The 20398-nt window shown below is 39.6% G+C and overlaps 1 protein-coding gene across 1 annotated transcript in view; it reads left to right on the top strand.

Moving 5' to 3' along the window:
- The window catches only part of mettl24 (methyltransferase like 24), a 34239-nt gene extending 13896 nt beyond the window's left edge, over positions 1-20343 (top strand). The window contains exons 2-5 of the mRNA XM_053337055.1: positions 4260-4358; positions 9526-9659; positions 14976-15201; positions 19348-20343. Of these exons, the coding sequence (XP_053193030.1) occupies positions 4260-4358; positions 9526-9659; positions 14976-15201; positions 19348-19665 (777 nt within the window). The 3' untranslated portion in view covers positions 19666-20343. The remainder of the gene's footprint in view (positions 1-4259; positions 4359-9525; positions 9660-14975; positions 15202-19347) is intronic.
- Positions 20344-20398: the final 55 nt, after the last annotated feature.

The following is a 20398-nucleotide window of genomic DNA, read 5'->3' as shown; positions in this document are numbered from 1 at the left end:
ACTCTAACTTTTTCAGCACACTGAAGTGAAGGAAAACTTCCGTTTTAGTTTCTGGCACTATTTTCTTTCATGACCTTCACTTCAACAGACTCTTCAAGCTAATTTATTACTCAGTCTTCAATTGACATGCAAACTCCTTTTAGCACTTAAAGTTCAGCAGAATATTGATCTCTTTTCAGCTCTCATTTAGCAGATACTTTAAGTTTACTTATCTCTCATATTTTATGGAAGTGAATGGAGCTGTTACCGTGCTACCCATCTAATACGGTAGCGGGCAGAGCAGAAGGTATTGATACTGATGTGTTGGAAGAAAGACTGAACTTGATGCTGTTCCAAAGCAGCAGTGGCCTCCCTCAGCAGCTCTGCCAGGGTTTTAGCCATGTTTTGCGATGTATCTTCTCACCACGCTTTTCACTTTCACACGATTCTTCCCTTCTCTTTCTTCAAGTTGCTGATCTGTGATGCGTCCATATATCAAATGTGCACACCGCAACCCTACCGCAGCCTATTGCGGTAGGGTTGCGGATGAGTAGCACGGTCAGCACGGAGCTGAAGAAGAGCGGCTACTGACGTCACTCTCCTGCGCTGTCAGATTGCCAAATAGTTTTCGATGGGTTTTATGGGCACTATTTTGCAGGTCAGACCACGAAAACGAAATAGCAATGTCCTCTTTGTTTTCTTTTTGATTGTGACATAAAATTTGCAATCTAGAAGAAGAAAATTAAAATGCAAACAGGATGATTGATGATTAATTTTATTTATGAGTCAAATAATGCAGCCACATTCTTAAACTGAAAAGGCATTTCTGCAAATGCATTTTAATTTAAATATTGGTCACGATTCGCTTCCATAATATTTGAATTGACACTTCAGCTTTATTCAATGCTTACACTTAAAGTCTGTGTAAAGTTAGAATAACTATGTGTTCTGAGTTTGATGTTGTTGTTAACCACCCTGCCAAATATGAATGATTGAAAGAATCGGCAAATATATGAAATTAGGCTTCAAAGTTGTGTAAAAATCAGCTTCTGTCTCTGCTCCCAAGTGTATAAGTATGATGTATAATATGTTTAGAAGTTAATCAATGAATTGACTTTACACAGACTTTAAAGAGACATTTCAACTTCTTTCAGTTTTGGTTTCACCACTAATTTTAAACCAGCAAGCAAGTTTACTTCAGAAAATGTAGCCTTTCTAGTGCCCCATGTCACTGTAGCAACGTTATAATAATAAAACTTTCTATAGTCCATCTTTCCATTCATGTAAAAACAAATGCCTGAAATCCTCATGCTTAACATGTAGATATATTGAATATCTATAATATATATAATGACTGAGGTTAGACTATTCTGGCTGACTTTCTATATGTTTGTTATTAACACTGCTTATCTCTGCTGTCCCTAAGGTGCTGATGATTTGTTGTTGCTTGACTGAATACAAGGTTTGACACTAATCTCATCATCTCAGTGAAGTTTCAGCAGTTAGTGAGAGCTCATGGGCATGCACAACTAAATGGGTGTAGAGACACACCATTTTGCACATTTAAAAGAAAAGTGTATTCCATGAATAATTTTAGATGTTAGTTTTCATTCAAATCATGTTGTCGAATAAAGTTTGGATTATTTCTCACTAACTTCCAAAGTAGAGAAAAATAATTGCAGCCCTTGAGGGAAACAGACTGAGTTGTAAAAGTTAGTTTCACAACTACAGGGGAATATTTCTTTCCAGTAAAGTCTTAAAACTAGAAACCTTGGATACACACCTCCTCCCTTTGCAAAATCTGCCAATATTTCCATTTCTTCTCTGCTGTAAAATTTTGCAAGTATCTCTGTGCCATCGACCCTCCCTCTATCCCTTGCTTTCTCACTTTTCCTATGTCTGTTCCTATTCAACCCTACACGACAACCTCCCAGTGAGTCCATTGTCCCAGATATCTGCCCTCAGATCAGTAGTCCTGTCCCAACCTGTACCAAGTTGATGTATGTGGCCTGACAGTCAAGCTTTGCAGGGAGGACTCAGTAAGTACATAAAAAGGGCAGCTCAGAGACAGACAGTTCTGGGAGCTTTCAGAGTCCCTAAGATGCAGAAAGGTAGATGTTATTTGTTTGCATGTAAATAACACGTTTAAGCAAATTAATTAAAGGCTGAAGACCAAACAGTCGAGTATAATGCTGCATGGATCCAGCTCTGCAGACTGCAAGCATTAAAGGGAGAGCCGAATCTTAGTTCTAACAGATCCAGGATCTGCATCACTGGGGGAGGAAATGACAAGTTGACCTGTCATAAATAATAGCAGAGTGCTGTGAGTGTGTTTCCATATACAGTGATTGCATGTCTTAAAGCTACCCATACCTTTGTTACATGTTTACACATATTTTTGTTTAGGTTAAAATGCTATTAATAAGGTAATGGCACTCTAAAATGTTAGAGAGATCCACCAGGCATAGAAACTCATCATTATTCCATTCTCATATGGTTCTATGAAAATTATGATTGGCCAAGCGACCTGCCTGTTTTCCCCTTCCGCATTACGTAATCTCGCACCCCCACCCGGAAGAGAGTCTGTTGTGGATCCGCGGCATTATAATACAATCTTTTTTTTTTTTTAATCTGTTGAAGTCACTTTTTTTTAACAGTGACTTCAATCAACTGAGTGAGTTTACAACAATTGTGATCATTAAAAATTAATAATTATTAAGGACAAAAACTAATTATTACTAATAATAATAATTGCAGTAGTCATACAATGCAGTAAAATTAAATTATGGCCGTGTAAACCATCCAAAAAAAAAAATGGCCCTAGCTCTGAGAGCTCTGGGCTGAGCCCCAGGTCTTCTCAACTCCAAGATCTGCCCCTGCTGTCCACATGCATATTTAAAAGCTTAAAAGTTGATATGCATGTGTGTTTATAATGTTTTAGCAAGTTTTATTTCCATGTTGATAAAGTGTACTGAACTGCAGTGAAATTAATAATGCAATTCTGACTTAAATTTTAGAATTCTGAGAAAAAAGTCAGAACTCACTTTTTTTTCCACAGTGGCCCAAAATCCTCTTCCATAACTATCCACTGACTTATCACACAAATGAGAATATGAGTTGATCAATGCAATCTGGGTGATTACCAAAGTCCACAATCTTCACAGCAAATCACACAACACCACTTTTGTTGAACTCAGCAGGGTGATTGAAAATGACAGTGTCCCATTTTGTTGCGCCTACAATTGCAAAGCTAAACTGGAGATTAAATCTGGGAGTAACGACAGAAAGAAAAATGGGCATGGAAACACAGGAGTGAATTCCAAGACGGTTAGTTTCCTAAACAGACCTGATGTCACCACATCACATTGTCTTTTACAGATTGTTCAACAGATGTGCCAACATAATTGAACAAACCCAAACACGATCTTGTTAGCTAAGCCAACAATTATCTGTGCATAACCTTGGAAAATGTTCAAACTGAACTGCAGTGCCCATAAAACATTGATGAAGGCTGGAGCATCCCAGGCAAGGGAGCACTCTATCGTGAAATCACCCCGGATAATTAATCGAGGGTTAACGAACACTTGGCCATGCTGTTTGACCCAAGAAATGACTATGTATTCAACAAATGCATCATCACGACTCTGAGGCTATTCCTCTCCTGTTCTCGCTCTCTCTACTTCATGGCCTCTCCTCTAATCATAAGCAGACACATTCCTGTAGAAGTGAACCAGGCTGTAAAGCAGTGCTCTGCCAGGTTTCAGGAATGTGATCACATAGCAGCTCTTCACATGGCTCTGCAGCACCCGGCTGCAAAGTCCCGATGATGATGGGGAAGGTCTTATTTTTTCACTGTCAAATCCAGCTGGACTTTCTACAGTGGATGTTTTTTCTATCTGTATCTTGCAGTCCAAAATACATAACAATGAATAGCCACCCTCATTTTACTAAAATAACAATGGAAATGAACTTTAGCAGTTTATTTGTCACTAACATGCAGGTGGGAAAAAATCCCCTTATGAGAACACTGCGACCTACTTCCATCAGTGGCTATGTACAAGTGGGCTATAAAACTTGAAAGAATCTTTCTTTTTTTTTTGTTGTCCTTGCAGTGGATTTCTTTTGTGTGCCCTACTTTGATATTAGTTAACTGTCAGTTTTCTTGTACTTTTCATTGTTAATGATAAGGTGTGTGTGTGTGTCTGTGTGTGTGTGTGTGTGTGTGTGTGTGTGTGTGTGTGTGTGTGTGTGTGTGTGTGTGTGTGTGTGTTTCACTGCAGGCTCCTCGGTGGCACATACACCTCGAGCCCTGGGCCAGTGAAAGTAATTCTCTGGAGGACGAAGCTAGAAGGTTTCTCAACTACATCACAACACCACAAGTGAGTAATCATTGTTTCAACCCTCACTGGTTCATGTTGTATGAAATCAACTTTATCTGATGAACAATGTACAATAATGAAACACACATTTGGTGTATTGCACCAGAGTTGATTTAAAGCTTACTTTCATCTGCCACTTAAAACATACAATGATGAATTAACAGTACACAAACAGTGCAAGACACATATAAGGGATGGTGTAAATGATTTCAATGTTTTAGCCAAATTTTAGAAAAATGATGGTAAGTTATCTGCTCTAGGGGGGTTACATCCCCACAAAATATCAAATATTCATAATTGACAATGCACATCATCAGATCCTCTAAAAGCTGAAAGAAAGCTCATTTTTTATCCTCAATATTCAGTGATAAATTAATCCCAAAACACAATGGATCCATATCATTCACTAAGCTCCTCCCATTCTTCATGTTTATGTGCGTGTCAAAGAGCAACAGCCTGTACCAAAGTTTCCTCCACAGGCCATGCACAAATGTCTGATACAAGTACAGATATGTCTCAATCACCTGCACGCCTACACAACTAAAATACTGTCTGCTGATTAAACAAATGCGATACAAACTGTAGCATACTTCTGGGATTTAGAAAAACTGCTAGGATTAATATTCAACTCAAGAGTTGATGCTGCTTCTGTTCTTTATGCTAAACTAAGCTAATCCCCTCTCAGCTCCAGCTACATACTTAACGTGCAAACATTAGAGTGGTATCAATCTAACCCCCAGCAAGAAAGAGAACAATTTCTCAAAATGTCAAACTATTGCATTAAGGTTTATTTCACTGAAACTCCAGTGAGTCATCAGGTGAGTGTTCCTCTCTGCTGTGGCTTTCATAGAAAACAGTGACTGCTCAAATGCAGTGCAATGAATGGATACAGTACAATAGGTGATTTGCAGAGAAGATATAAATGCAACAATATTGTGTAAGTGTGAAAACAGGCCAAGTTAAACATGCCTTCACAGGGCACAAACAAATCTCCTTTTAACAGTGTACATTCACTATCATAACATCTAGATTATTCTATTATTTTACCCTACTTGTCCCTGGTTGTCCAGTTTTCTACCCTGGTCCACTATTGATGTTATATATTTTTTTGTTTCTTCTGTAGTCCTAATAATTCATGATACTGTCTGTATTTGATGCTTTGTTGTGAGCAATGTCCCATCAGGGAACACAATATTTAAAATTTTCACCCAACATGTAACCAGATTCATAAATGCAGTATGAAGACAGTAGCTTAGAGACAGATAATAGAAGTAGCTGGTGCTATTCAAGGCTAGGAAGTGCATTATTCAAACAGGTCTTTTTTAAGTATATCAGAGTGAGCCTGTGTCTATCAGCCCATGACTGAGCTACACTGGCACCTCTTTCACATTCAGCTCAGCTGAGGAGTATTTGTCTTGCCCGACAGCACACACATAATTCATTATTCTATTGATTACCATACAGATGGAACTCACATCCTCTTTATTCATACTTAATCAATGAGATGTGGTTTGTTTGTTGGTCTGTATGAGTATTAAATTACTACAAATCAATTAAGATGTTCAGCATCATAATTTGAAAAATATTGACGGATTGAGAAAGACTGGAATCCTGCCCTCTTGTCCCCATTGAGGCGGTAACACAATGATAGTTTCATTTTCACTGTCCAGAACATAGTCGGACATTTTCCAGATTACATGTACTTTGTTGGTTTTTTTTAATTATAATGAAATTGGCTTGGGGATGAATCAGCAACTTATCGTTTCCCCCCTCACACAGTATGGCCAGAACACAGAGTACTCCACTCCAAATGACGAAGCACTCATTCTATATCTTACACAAAGCAGACATTCAGCTCATAATGAATTAGCCCCAAGATATGTGTGTGTGTGTGTGTGTGTGTGTGTGTGTGTGTGTGACGTGTGTGTGTGTGTGTGTGTCTACATTTGTGTGCAGCCACTTTTTTTGTGTGGAAGGAAGAGACAAGGACAAGAACAGAGAAGAAGAGATTGTGTGAGTGTGTGTGAGCGCGTGTGTGTGTGTGTGTGTGTGTGTGGGAAGCTGTTGAAGGGAACTGTCCATCATACACAGTGACAGGCGAGGGTGGAGAGAGTTGGTGGGGGTACAGCAGCCTTCTCAGCTGTAATGCTGACTGACACAGTGCCTGGTGGAGCTGTTACTCAGAGAGATGGCCTGCGACACAACTGTCCAATCAATAGCAGTCAGTGTGTCTTGCATGCATGCACCAGCACACACAGAGAAGAGGAAGTGTTTCTATAAAAAAAGTATTCTATACAATAGGATCATTTTCTCTGGTTAGCTGAAGGACAGTGACTAGTTACTGTTCATTCATTAAATTGTATGTTTGATGAACACATGATTTCAGGTCAATTCTTACAATTCAGTTTTCAGTATAACAGTGTTCAAGGCCACTGATACGTCTGCAGATGTGACACGGATAAACTATCAAGAGGGATTTTGCATTTCATTGCACATTGGGTATTATGGGCTAATGAATGTTTTCAGCTGAAACACATGAGCAGTGACAGGTATAATGGAGCGTGTTTGAAATTCATTTGTAGATTATTGCGCCATCCACATATACAATAGAATTCTTGTGCTCTTTGCAAGAAAGACCTATCGGGTGATTTTTAATTCCTGTCAAACGGTGACACTGTAGTTGACTCAGCTGTTCCCTTCCTGCCTGACCTGTCACTGAACACTCTGATTAGAGGGAAAGGTTGATTCAAAAGGCCACACAGCAAGGGAAGAGGAGGTTCTGTAAAAATCGAACTCGCTTAACAATGAACTCTTGGATTGGTCAGAGCATGTAATTATGTATGATGGACTGTTTCAAATGTCAAAAAATGTCATGCAAAGACTAATAATTTCTCTATTATTCATTCATTACTTTAGAAATGAACATTGCTGTAAAACATTTTTGCTTAGGCCTCGTTTCAGGTAAACCTCAGTGAACATAGAGAGAAGTAGATGTTGTATAATTCACAATAGACTGTACAAGAATACACACATTTACACCCACACTGTTATGTTTGTACTTGAATGTTGTACAATGGAGCCACAGATTTGTTTGTCATATCTTCACGTCTGAGCCAATATTGTTCCTTCCTCTGCAAACTGAATCTCTGCAGCAGACAGAGCTTAAAGAAAACACACTGAGAACATTTAAGCAGCTACAGCTTAGTCACTGCTGTTGCGCTGTGCAAAACCAACACACTGACATGAACCCACACGTATGTAGTGTACATACTGTATGTATGTACAGAGTATATATATGAGTCCATGATTTATATAAATACACAGCAATTACTTTACAGGTTTTGTCTGGGTATGGGATGAGTTGAGCACACATTTATAAAGATAAGAGACAATGAGGAGCTTCAGAGCATTACTGTTATCCTACAGTATTTAAAGGATGATATCGATACTTTTTATTGTATTATAAGAACCTTGTGCCATATATGAGATATATAACACAATATATCTGTAAATGTTAATTCATTAAGATTCATCAATGAATACACACAACTGCAAATCACGAGGACATAAAGTGTACAATCCTCTGTTATGTTCAACCTTTTTATACAATATTAGCCAGGTTTTCTTAGGAGTATTTACACATTTTGGGAAATACAACTATTAACTTTAATGATGAGAACTACCTCCGTTCAATTTGAATTGCATTGCTTAGCATAGTGGAATACCAAAAACAGCTGCCGTTAAAGAAATAGTGTTACCCTGTGAAAAACCACAACTTTTCTACACTTCAGTTTTTGGCCCAGTTAAACAAATGAAATATATCATGTTTATTAGTGAACTTAAGACGTGCTGGTTGGCAGATTTTGTACCTCTAGACAGAGCCAGGCTCGCTGTGTCTTTATACTAGCTGTCACAAACTGGCTCAAGGAGGGGAGAGAAATCAGGATTTAAGTGCCAAATGAAAATGTTTTATTGTAACTTGCTGCTGTTGAGTGTAAAACGCCAAAACGAACCCAGAACCTGTAGCGGCGTAGAGCCTAGGAGAGAGAGAGAGAAAGAGACTAGGCTGGCATTTATCACCTTGGTAGAGGCCTAGCCAGGTGTCAGCACCTTGCCCTAACAACCCTCCCTGACTGCCAACTCCTGCAGGAAGTAATCAACTGCATGATGGTGAGCAGAAAGGGAGGGGCCGTAACATAACATAAACTGTAACCAACTGCTGGCTCCAGCTATAGTCAATGGACAGGTGTGAAAGTGAGATCCATCTTCTCATCTAACTCTTACCAAAGAAGCAAATACTTCCCAAAAAGTCTTTTTTTTTCTTTTTATCTGTGAGACAGATGTTTCCTGGGTCTGAAACAACCTGAACTTTTTTTTTAACATGTAAAGTAAATAAAGAATGAATACTTTAATCTCCTTGTTTATCATCTGTCTTTCATCCCTGTGTTTTACTCTGCGTTTAACATTAAGAAACTTGGCAGTGCTGTTGATGCATCAGCCCCAGCTGTGCATAATGATGAATGAGCTATAACGTAATTCAGTGCTGAAGCTGAAACAGACACAACCTCAGGGTCAAATTCAGTAGCTTTGTAAATGATAAAGCGCATTTGTGTTCAGACATTTGGAGAATGAAAAAGGTGGCGTTCATCACATCAGGACAGTTCAGACACAGTCAGCCAAGCTGCCACTGACTTTTAAATGTAGTATATTTGTTCAAACCCCCTGGCACTCAAGTTACTGTTACACTCAAAACAGAACTATCAAGAAAAGAAATGTCTAAAGTTTAAGAAAGAAACATTGAGAAAATATTTCAACATCGGTGGCCTTGAGTGTTGAATGTTACATTTAGTTTTGACAGATACTAACATTTCACAAGCAATATTTACTTTTTGTGCAGCTCTATCCTTGTGGTTAAAGGCTAGATGTAAAATTATCTTTGAGAACAGGATTATTGTGTTAAAACCAGAGAAAGTCAAAAGTCAATAAAATTAATTCCTGTAGTGGAAAAACCATTCAATTCCCAATATAGTGCCTGCTTTTGTTGATAATATATTATTTAATTATAGGTCTCTAAGTTTAAGCCAGGGAGGGCAACATAATCTTGTCAAGAATTTCTGCCCCTCATTACTGGAAATCGCTATTATATTTCCCTTTTTTATGTTTCCAGGTATCTTGTGCATCACTGCCTGGTGAGGAAGCTGCTCAAGGGGGGGCCAAGGGAGCCTGGACTGTGTGCCTAGACCCCAAGTACAGTCTGATCCACAGAGTGCAAAGCAAGCACTGCAGGGTCTACTCTTTCGGGTGGGTATAGACTCAACACATAATCACACATACACTTGTTTTAAAAGGTCATCCACCGAATACATGAATTAACCCTAACCTGAATGGGCAATATGGATTAAATCAAACATCACCATATTTTTGACCAAATACCTCAATATCAGTATTGCCACAATTTTGTAGGGATGACTAGTAGTGCTCTCACAAATATTTACACGAGGGGATTTTTGATAAATAATCATCTGTAATTTAGATATAATGACTAGGGGGTAAAGGCAAATAATAGAATAGCTAAAACAGTCTGGTAAGTTCTGGTAAGAAAATGACCTCACTTCCCTGTAACGAAGGCTTTAATAGCAGGAAAAGACAACACTTCTGCCATATTACAATATTATGATATCCAAGACTATAACTAGTATCATATCACAATATTGATAATATTAATATATTGCCAGGCTGTAAACCTCACCACCATGTCAAAAACCCTGCAGTCTGTAGATTATAGCTTTGTTGCGTCTGAACCACATCTGAAGGAGTTACAGAATTGTTTACAACATTAATTGTGAGATAATCACTGAGTGATCTGCAGATGATATTAGGAGACAGTTATTTAGAGCATCTGGTTCTACTGTGATATATCAAGCCACAATTGCAGCTCACTTCACCCACAATGGTTTTGTTTCATTTATTTACTTATTTGTCATATATATATATATATATACAGTTGGGTCAAAAAGGCAGGCAAAGGAATTTTTCTCTTTTCCCTTTTTCTCTCTCCCTGTTTCATCCTAGAATGAAGACCATTTTTAACACAAAGAGGAGGATATTTGTCTTTGTCTTGATGTCCCCTGTTAGCCGTTTTTTATCTTTCCATTTCAATGACTAATTGGTCACTGAGGCTATATTTATTCAGGATCTCTCTTTGTGTCTTATCTTTGACAGAGTGGAGGTATTCAGCTGACTTTTTTGGGCCAGGTTTCACTCTTTTTTTTCTCCATCCTGGTATTGTTGACAATCCTTTTTAATTTGTTGAGTAACTCTGTAATAAAAGCAAAAATAATACTCTCTTGCTTAACTGTACCTGGAATGACACGTTCACTGCACTTCAGCTTCCTCTCCATGAGTGGCAAGTAATCTTGAAGAAAGGTCAGTCAGGCCACCACAGTGTTTGAACCTAAAGATTGGAGAGTCAATCACTCCTAGTTGGCTTTGTGTCATGGATCAGCTCAGTCCAGTGCTGCCTTCCTGGGCCCCCGCTGTGCTGAAGTGCTGCAGTGGTCTGGAGGGATTTTGCCTGCCGGAGAGATGGAGCTTATTAATTTGACTGCTGAGAGACAGCACAGGTGCGCTGGCATCAAGGCAGGCAGGCAGGCAGGGCACGGATACTGATGTGGTAGGGAAGGGGGGAATGGGGTTACTGCTGTTTCTGGCTTCCTGCCTCTCTACGGAGAAGGGGTCAGAGGTCAAATGGAAAACATACCTGATATTCCCTGGCTGACTGATGGGAAGTCACTCATGCAGACAAGCTACATGCACATGCACCAAGGATAATAACAATGCTGTTATGTGTCCTCTCAGTGATTTATGCAAACATTCTAACATTTGACCTGAATATCAGTTTGGGAAAATATGACTCATAGCTGTGATTTTCAAGTCAACGAAAGCTGCATTACCATTTTTGCTCCTATCTATCTGAGCCCTGAAGACTAACGGAATGAATTTAATCACATTAAATCACCCCTCAACTCTGGCTAATGCAATAACAGTGCTGTAAAAAAAAAACAGAAACTTCATGAATGACAAAAGCAACGTCCTCAGAGTCTAGTGTAACAATTAATCAAGTCAAACTGCTCTTCTAAGTTCCATTTTTCTGGATAAACCAAGTGTTCCTCTCCTCCCCATGCCCCCTATCTGACCTAGATTCGTGGTGTACACACACACACACACACACACACACACACACACACACACACACACACACACACACACACACACACACTTCTTGGTCATACTGTTGAATCTGTGCCAGTTAGGCTGCGTATCCTATGCTCATGAGAGGTCTGCTCTGCTGTACAGGAGGCTTGCAAAAAAACCCCAACTGCAATCCACTGCTCCATATAACTTTAATAGGCTTTAACAGAAATGTCACAAACTATTAAATGAGCTTGTGTGTCCACTGTTGAATGCGTTACAGTACTGAGGCTGTACACCTGTATGCATACATTTGTGTGCACATTTTTGTGAATGTGTGTGGTTGATGTGTCTCATTTGCATGCTGTTAAATGAGCCGTGGATTGCTGTGCCTGGACAAGAGGAGCAGCTGTTCTCTGATTGGTCTGTCACATGGTGGGGGGGATGAAATGTGTTATTCCACATTAAAGGACATCCAATGCTACAATGCTATATTCAGGCCAATCTTGTGCATTTAGTCATCTGCTGCACTTTTAAAATAAGCATGGGCATGATGTGATATTCTGAGTAAAGCAACAACACACATGTTAACAGTATCACTTGCAACAAAAATGGTTTCAGTGCACTTCTATAATTACAATATTAATACTGTTGTTGTTGCCATAGTGGCTGCTGTTATCAATCATTATTTTGTAAGGAAGCTTGCCAAGCTACTGTTCAGTGAGGGATGACTTCAGTGTCAGGATTCATTTTAGAATTGAATTCATATTTTAGATTTTAAAAGGGTGGCTGTAAGCTCAGGTGGTGAGAGGCTCATCCAATAATTGCAGGGTTGGTTGTTTGATCCCTGTCTCCTCGTGTTCACAGCTTGAAGTGACCATGGGAAAGACACTGAAACCCAAAATTGCTCCCTATGTGGGTTTAAAATGTGTCTGCCTCTGTGGTAACCAGAAATAAGCCTTTTTCTCAGCAGCAGATGTCATTGCAGGAAAAGCACTATTTAGGTGAGTCAGTTCCAGTGTCCTGCTATTGTGCATGCTGGGGCACTTAAATGGCTTGTTAAGACACTTTAATGCAAGTGAGACATCATTAGTGTTAATATTTACACCTGTGCTTTTCCTGTTTTGACAGGTTAAATGTCTGCCATGGAATAGGTTTATAGAGGTAAAGCTGAGGTCTCTCTTCTTCCTACTTCTCAGATATTATTGAAGTAGCCAGACAAGAATCCCACCCTTGACTACTGTCTTGTTTTTTTGCCCAACGGAGCATGGTCTAGCAATGTCAGTCATCCCACTCTTTTCATGTTACCCCTCCAGCTCACTAACACACTTTACTTGAACTCACCTTAAGAAGTTCACAAAGATTTTATTCCCTGAATTTGAAAGAGGTCCAACGACTGACACGACTTTCCATGTGCACAGTAGGCTATGTTTAGATGTTTAAATTTAGAGCAGTTATTTAGGTTAAAGCATGGCAAGGGAAATAAAAATACCTGCACTTTGTCCCTCATTCATCATACATATGTTAATGTGCTGCGATGTATTAGGAAGGAAGGGGAGAACTACAGGGAGAGAAAAAAAAGAATATTGAGATGGGCATGGTATTAAAGTCAAGGGGAATATAAAAAGGAGAAGATTTAGTGTCAAATATGTAAAAAATAGAAAGGAAAATTTGAAGACGAGAGAGACTAACAGACAGCTGAACCCTTTGCAGCCCACACAGTATTTGTAAAGTAGTGTCACCCCATAGATTCACAACATCCAGACAGGCTGTTGACATAATAGTTCAGTGAGAGGATGGGCTCTGTTTATCAGATTTACAATCCACTGGGTGTTTGTGACCATTACACCCATCTTCACATCTGGTTGCCATGACGTCCTAGTCAACAGGGATCTCTTCATAACCCCTGTAGCCCACATGTTTGAAGTAGACTTTCCTCTGCCACACACGCACTTTCATGTAGCCTTTAATCCAGAGTGTCTGGATCCCTCTCTGCACTCTGCAGTCTCAGGAGAGAGGATATTAGAGCTAGTAGAGACCCTACTTTATCAGCATTGTCATCCAGGAGAGCTTCTGATACACTATGACTCCCCCCCGCAGCCCCCTTTGCTCTATGAGTAATCCCTGATTGCTGAGTGTCACTGCAGTGATTCGCGGCTAAAACAACCCACCAGTGACAGAGAAATTCTAAATGAAATATTTAGTGCGGTAAAAAGAGACGTCTAGTTGCATCTCAATCTCTCCCATACACTCCATCTCTCATCTTCCTGCTAGTGGGATGCATTCAGGGACCAGATGCCTCATCTGTACAAGACGCGCACTGTGAAATGTACTCCCTCTGCCGCAATTACAGGATACAGCCACTGCACAAACAAGACACAAGGGAATGTGGAGACAGCAACTGAGAAAGGGAGAAAATTGCATAACTAGAGAAGGGAGGGGTGGGATAAGGAGAGAATAGCAACCAGAGAGAGAGAGAGTGAGTGCATGAAAGAAAGAATAACACAGAGGAATTTGTCTGTCTACTTAAATTTACACATCATATTTCAAAATGGAGAAGCAGGCCACTTGGAAAAAAAAGGAATGGTAAAGTAGGAGAACAAGAGAGAACATGAAACAAAAGAGACAAATGAGGGAAACAGAAAGAACAAAAATCCCCTGGCCAAAACCCTCCATCCTCCACTTTAATTGGGCAGGTCATTTTACAGTGACTCTGTTTTGTTTATTATGTAGCTTGTTTTTACCTCTATGCAAATTCACTGATCCTCTCTTTTTTTGGGGTCTTTGATCAAATGTTTTTTTCTTTTAAAACACAGAATATAAGTACATGTGTTGTAATAAAAAAGGATGCCGTTACTTTTCCAGTGAAATCTGACCTACTAAGATATTGAGCTGTAGCAATGTCTCTGAATGAATGTGTTAAGGAAATGTTGAAGTTAGAAAGCTACATCCATGCATCCATTAATTCATCTCTAATTTCGGCTGGGTGTTGTAATCCTACAATAAATGATTCTCTACACCTGTAACAAATTTTGATTTTCCACAAGCCCTTTTTTTAGTTTTTTTGCTACATTAGTGGTGTGACCCTGGAAAAAAGTCAGTCTGATGGTCCACCGCTTTAGTTCTGGCTGTAATATTTCAAAAGGATGAATCCTAATGACCTTGGTGATTTCCTGACTTCATGACACACTGCAGCAGGTCTTGGTTTCCATTCAGTTTGTTCACAGTGACTTTGAAATTGGCTATTAACTTACTAACATGTAAGTCGCTATCTGACTATCTGATCATAGAATAAGTGAACACACTACGAATTCAACTCTACTTGTACTTTCTATGCAATGTGGCTGATACTAAAAATACTGAGATCCAATACTCAGCTCTGACTCTTTACTCAACCTTTTTTGTCTTGTCCTGTGTGGGCTCCAGGTTGGGTGTTGAGGACCGGTCACTGGAGCGTTCTCTTGCAAGGTCAGGGTGTGAGGTCCACTGCTTTGATCCCAGTCTGAAGCAGCCTCATCTACAGCATGCTGAAATGTGGCTCCATCGACTGTCTGTGGACTGGAGAGATCCCAACCCCGCTATTGTTGCCCAGCGTCAGTACGCCAGCACCAAGAAACTGGCCACCATCCTCAATGACTTTGGACACAGACAGGTACGATGTAGTCTGCAACAGTGGGTTTGAATTGTCATCTATAAAAGGTGTGGATTATGACCCATAGTGACCAATCTTTACTCTTCTACTGTTAGTTAAAGGATTCCCTCATATGATGCAACATGCAAACACAGGTCCCTCCCTGTGCACCCTATCATAATACAGCTCATCAAGATTCATTCCTGTGTTTTCCATCTCAGGCTCCAGGTGGATACACTCCGGTATATAATTTTGTTTTCCTCCTCTAAATATTATCATGCTGAACGTTACCTCTTCACAGCCCCCCAGGGATTGTGATCCACCTCATCAGATAAGGATCTCCATACAAGATCAATCATGTACGCACACACTGAGCCCACTGATAGCATGCATACTAATAAACACAGTTATGGATCCAGTGAACTTGCCTATTTAGGAACAGACTGAATGATAATTCAAGGTCAGAGAAGCCAAGCTCCTCTTACGTGGCTAATCAAATCACAGCTGAAAGGCATAGAGATTGTAGACAGAACATTCACAGTATACTAAATTGATGGCCTGATTGCATTACAGTCCTTATGTGTTGTTTTGTGGTGATTATAGTATCTTTCAAACTATTTTTATATCATAAGGTGGTTTGTAGAAAGACCATTGGACCATTTGGGGGGCGGCGGGGGGATTTTTTGTTTGGTTTTACTGCAAAGAGATGCATAGGTTGGACATTTCCAAATTTCCAAGGCTGTCATAATATTGTTTGATTAAACCAGTACTTCACTATTGTGGGTTATATTGCAGCTACAGCTACTAGCAGAGCTTTTTATTTCTTATTATGATTTCTCCAGACAACATACTATACATTTATAATATATTCTAAATATGATCATTTTTTTTCATTTTATCTGTTCATTAATTTGAGCAGAAAATCAATAATTTAAATTGTTTTCTGGATCAGAATGCTGCACAATGGCGCTTTAAGCTCAGTGATCTTCATTTATAATGTCCTTTTTCTGGAGCCAAAAACGAAGCACACCGGCTCATACACAGCGATTTGGAAAGACTTGAAGATGTTAGAGTGTGACAAGAAATTAACACATATATGGCTTTGTACACTGTACTGTTTTATAGATGACATAACCCACCTATTTTACATGCAGAGCCACAAGCGCATCCTTGTAATGAGGTTTTAATGTGAGTACATAGTGTGCCAGAGGACCAAGCAGCAGTAGCAGCCCAGATTCTTCTATAAGGCTCTCACCAAGTCCTCAGCCATGACAGGAAAAGCTGCAGTCAAGAAACAGAGTCACACTTGCAAAGGTTGAAATATGCATTTGTGCAGCAGTGTTGGCTGAATATGCTATGACTCATTCTCAGAGCTTTGGTGTCCAGCAGAGACAGCAGACAGTGTCACGACAGAGAGGCAGACAGTAGCAAGTAGTCATATCTCATTCAAAGAAATTGCATAGTGGACCATTGATCATGTTGGTAATTGGACAGTACAGTATCGGCACTGACAGTCTGAATTAAATTATGTAATATGTACTGCTACATTGCAACGAGTATAAAACCAACACACCAACCAATAAGATAGTCTAGAGGCTGCTACGAAATGGTGTTTTGAAGTAGCTAATGTCAGTATGCTAAAGTAACATACTGACATACGTCTCTGTTACTATGCTGATATTTAACAAGTATAATGTTCAACATGTTCAGGATCATAGTTTAAGCATGTTAGAATGATAATATTTGTTAATTATTTCTTAACACAAACTGCAACTAAGGCTAATGGGAATGTTACCTGGGATACTCAATTCAAACTGTTGCCAGAGACATTAGGATATAATCTTAGAACCATGAATTTTTGTGCAAAATATTGTGCTAATCTATTCAGTTTTGTTGGTGTTCTAATCTAACCATTTTGGCATAATTGTGGCATAATTATGTAACGCTTCAGCTGTGAGCTACATTGGCAGTAAACACATCTAACGTCTAACAATAAGTCAGATATTGTCAGTTGGAAAAAAGATTGAATACACAGGTGAATGTCAAGATGCTGATCCTGTCTATGTGAAGATGTCTGTAAGAGGCTCTGACCTGTCACAGCAGCAGTTGCTAAGGTGTTTCATCAGCACAGAATCAGTAAACCACATAATATATTTAATTGTGATCTGCTCTCTAGTGGCAGGCACACCAATTAAACACATAAAACATAACATCATAATCAAGGTCAAATATGCGGTCATGTTTGGTGTTCTGGTTTACAAAAAAAAAAATCTGTCAGGGCCAATTGTTTGGAACAAAAGGAAAAAGTTGTTCATTTAGCCACCATGAATGAATACATTTAGGACCAATTAACAAGCCAATGTGTAAACTTCCATTTTAAGTTCTTTTCTCAAATCAGTGAACTTGTTTGTTTGCAAACACTCAACTTTTCATCAAAAGCATCTCTAAATTAAACATTTTTCCCAATGTGCTCCCTAATCCTGCTGCTTTACAGAAATAATTACCATGTGAATTTTGATCAAATACTGTATGAGTCACTGGGAGGAAAGGAAACATTTGCACACTGTTTACAGCAGTCTGATGCTGATTTCTCAGCTGTGGAGAGCAGGCTTTTTCTGTGTATTTTTGTGAAACCTGTGTGATTTCAAGGCCACACAAGTACATACAGGTCAGCTCTACTGTAGAGCTATCATGATTGTTTTAGGGTGACTGACAACGTTTTGGAGTTTATTTTTTATTTTGGACAGTATAGCAAAGATACTCTAAGTTAAAACTGAAAAATGGTTGAGAAATTGAATGTTATCCACGAGAGCCCGTCATTAGAGAAACCTGTGTGTCAATGAAGTAAAACACACCCCAATGGTCAATTTGTTCTTTAAAATCTGCTTAAAGGAATATTTCTGCATTTTTTAAAATGCATGAGAACATAATTTGGAAGAGTAGAACTATCAATGTATATGTCTATGTATTTCAGCTACATGAACCATTTTACTTTGCTTTCCAACCACCAAGAAACTTATATCTCAACACCCTCCTAGTATTAAGAAACATTTAGCAGGACTAACAGCACAGCAGTGGTGCTAAAGTCATCTTTCTCAGGCTACAGCACCATATGGACTTTTGGCAACGCTGGATTAAGGACCACTGAGGCAGAGAGGCACTCCATTGAAAAGTAGTTTACATCTGTCAGACAAATTGGAGCTGTAAGAGTTGCTTACAAGACCTTTAAATACCATCCCATCTTGACAAAAACATCCAAACTCAGTGTGATATAAGCAGACAGACAAACTCTCCTTGGAGACTAAGTGAAAGCATAACATCTTGATGATACCGTATCATTTTCCATTACAAGGTTTCTTTCCAATTAAGGAACACATGTCAGCTTGTGTGAGTTTTAGGGCTCGGTGGGAGGAGAGGACATTTGGACTTGTTCTCCACAGATAGCTTGTTTTTGAGATGTGTTCAGTTCCACTAATAAGGCCTGGGAATTCTGTAGTTTCACCAAGGGCATCAATTGGAGAGGAATTTCATGGGACCACTTTTTAATGCGTGCACTGTCATGGTACCAGATGTTTAGTTGTACATTTCCCACAATTGAAAAAAACCCATAACTATGCATTTCCTGTCTTTAATGTAATAATCGCTGACAGGACAATACTCTGAAAATCTCTCTGAACATTCCTGTGATCTAAATCTCTCCTCAATGCTGTCACTACTAATTTAGTGGCTACATAATGCGCTACCTGAGAAACTGTAAGCTGAGACATTGTTGAGCCTGAAAAGAAAAGCACTGTCACCAATGAGACTGTTAAACATATAAAAGGTCAGACAGTGGACATCATTAGCAATCCAGTAGACTTGAGAGGAATCCCAAGGTCCTGAGGAAGTGTATTATACTTTGGGCATGTATGAGTCTCCTAACATGAATATGACCTAAGGATGCGATTAACATTCATCTTATAAAGCATTTCCTCTGCAATGCTTTGGCTGCCCTCTCTTTCAATCCATCACCAACATTGCTAAAGGAAGAACAAAGGCCAAGCATCCATTACTCCTTTTTATCTTTTAATAGCTTTCACGTTCAATAACTCTGCAGTTTAGTGACTTTCCAATATTACCTGAAAATGAAAAATACCTTAAGTGTTTTTTTTCTTCCTTCTGTTTTAGGTGGATGTGCTGAAGGCAGACATGGAGAGCGCAGAGTGGAAGATTTTGGAGAATTTGGTCCTGGAAGGAGTTCTGGACTCAGTTGGTCAGCTGCTCTTGGAGCTTCATCTCCACTGGGCAGGTTTTGAGGTGGGCGGTGATGATCCTTCAGTGGTGCGCTATTGGTTCAGCCTGCTCAAGGAGTTGGAACACGCCAACTTCCGCCTCTTCCATGTCCACAACAACCCAGCCAAACCCCACCTCTTTCTGCATAAGAATGTCCTCAACGCCAGCAGTGCTTACACCCTGAGCTGGGTGAATACGCAGTGGAAGCCTTGATGGGCACCAGACTGATACAGGACAGCCAAAAAAGTATTAACAAGAACTGAGTGGATACGTGCAAGTTTTTGTAACATGGAGTTTTAAGTCTGAGTGCAAATGCTTGCTAGAGCACGTCTGTTCTTCAGCTTGCTCTTATCTGCTCTGACCTTTTTACAAAGCTAAAAATCCCTGCTCCTACTTATCCTTCTGCTCTTCATCTCCTGGCCTGTAATGACCTCAGCCATGTAGAGGGGCAGAGTAATTGTCTCCAGAGGCTCTCTGTGTTCTACCTCATAGTGGCTGTGTTGTTGGCTGCAGGTCAGCCTCTGAGTCACAGCCAGCCCTGTCGTCATGGTCCTATCGACGCTTGGCCAGCAGCCAGTCGTCCTGCCTGATATCGGGCAGCATTTCCTCAACCCAGTATGTAGAGATTACACTAGTCTGCACGAGCCCTAACTACAACCCCTCAGTGTTACATGAATTAAATCAAATGGATACATGATGTTAAAGGGGTAGATGGATTACAGATCCTGCCTCAGTGACAGCAAGTGAATATCTGTGAGTGTTGAATGTGGAGCGTTCCCTCTCCTGCACCAGAAGTTCATTGACAAATTTCATCTAAAAATGTGTCACAAGGCTGACACCCTAAAAATCCAACACATACTGTATAATCTGCCAATTAATGTAACTCACTAAATCTTTTGATGCCATTTAAATAAAGAGAGAAAACAAAGTCTTGTATTGTGTGTTA

This window comes from Scomber japonicus, chromosome 17, assembly GCF_027409825.1.
Source record: "Scomber japonicus isolate fScoJap1 chromosome 17, fScoJap1.pri, whole genome shotgun sequence".
Lineage (NCBI taxonomy): Eukaryota > Metazoa > Chordata > Actinopteri > Scombriformes > Scombridae > Scomber > Scomber japonicus.
Note: the sequence above shows the minus strand (reverse complement) of the source record. Positions and strands in the feature narration are given on the sequence as shown.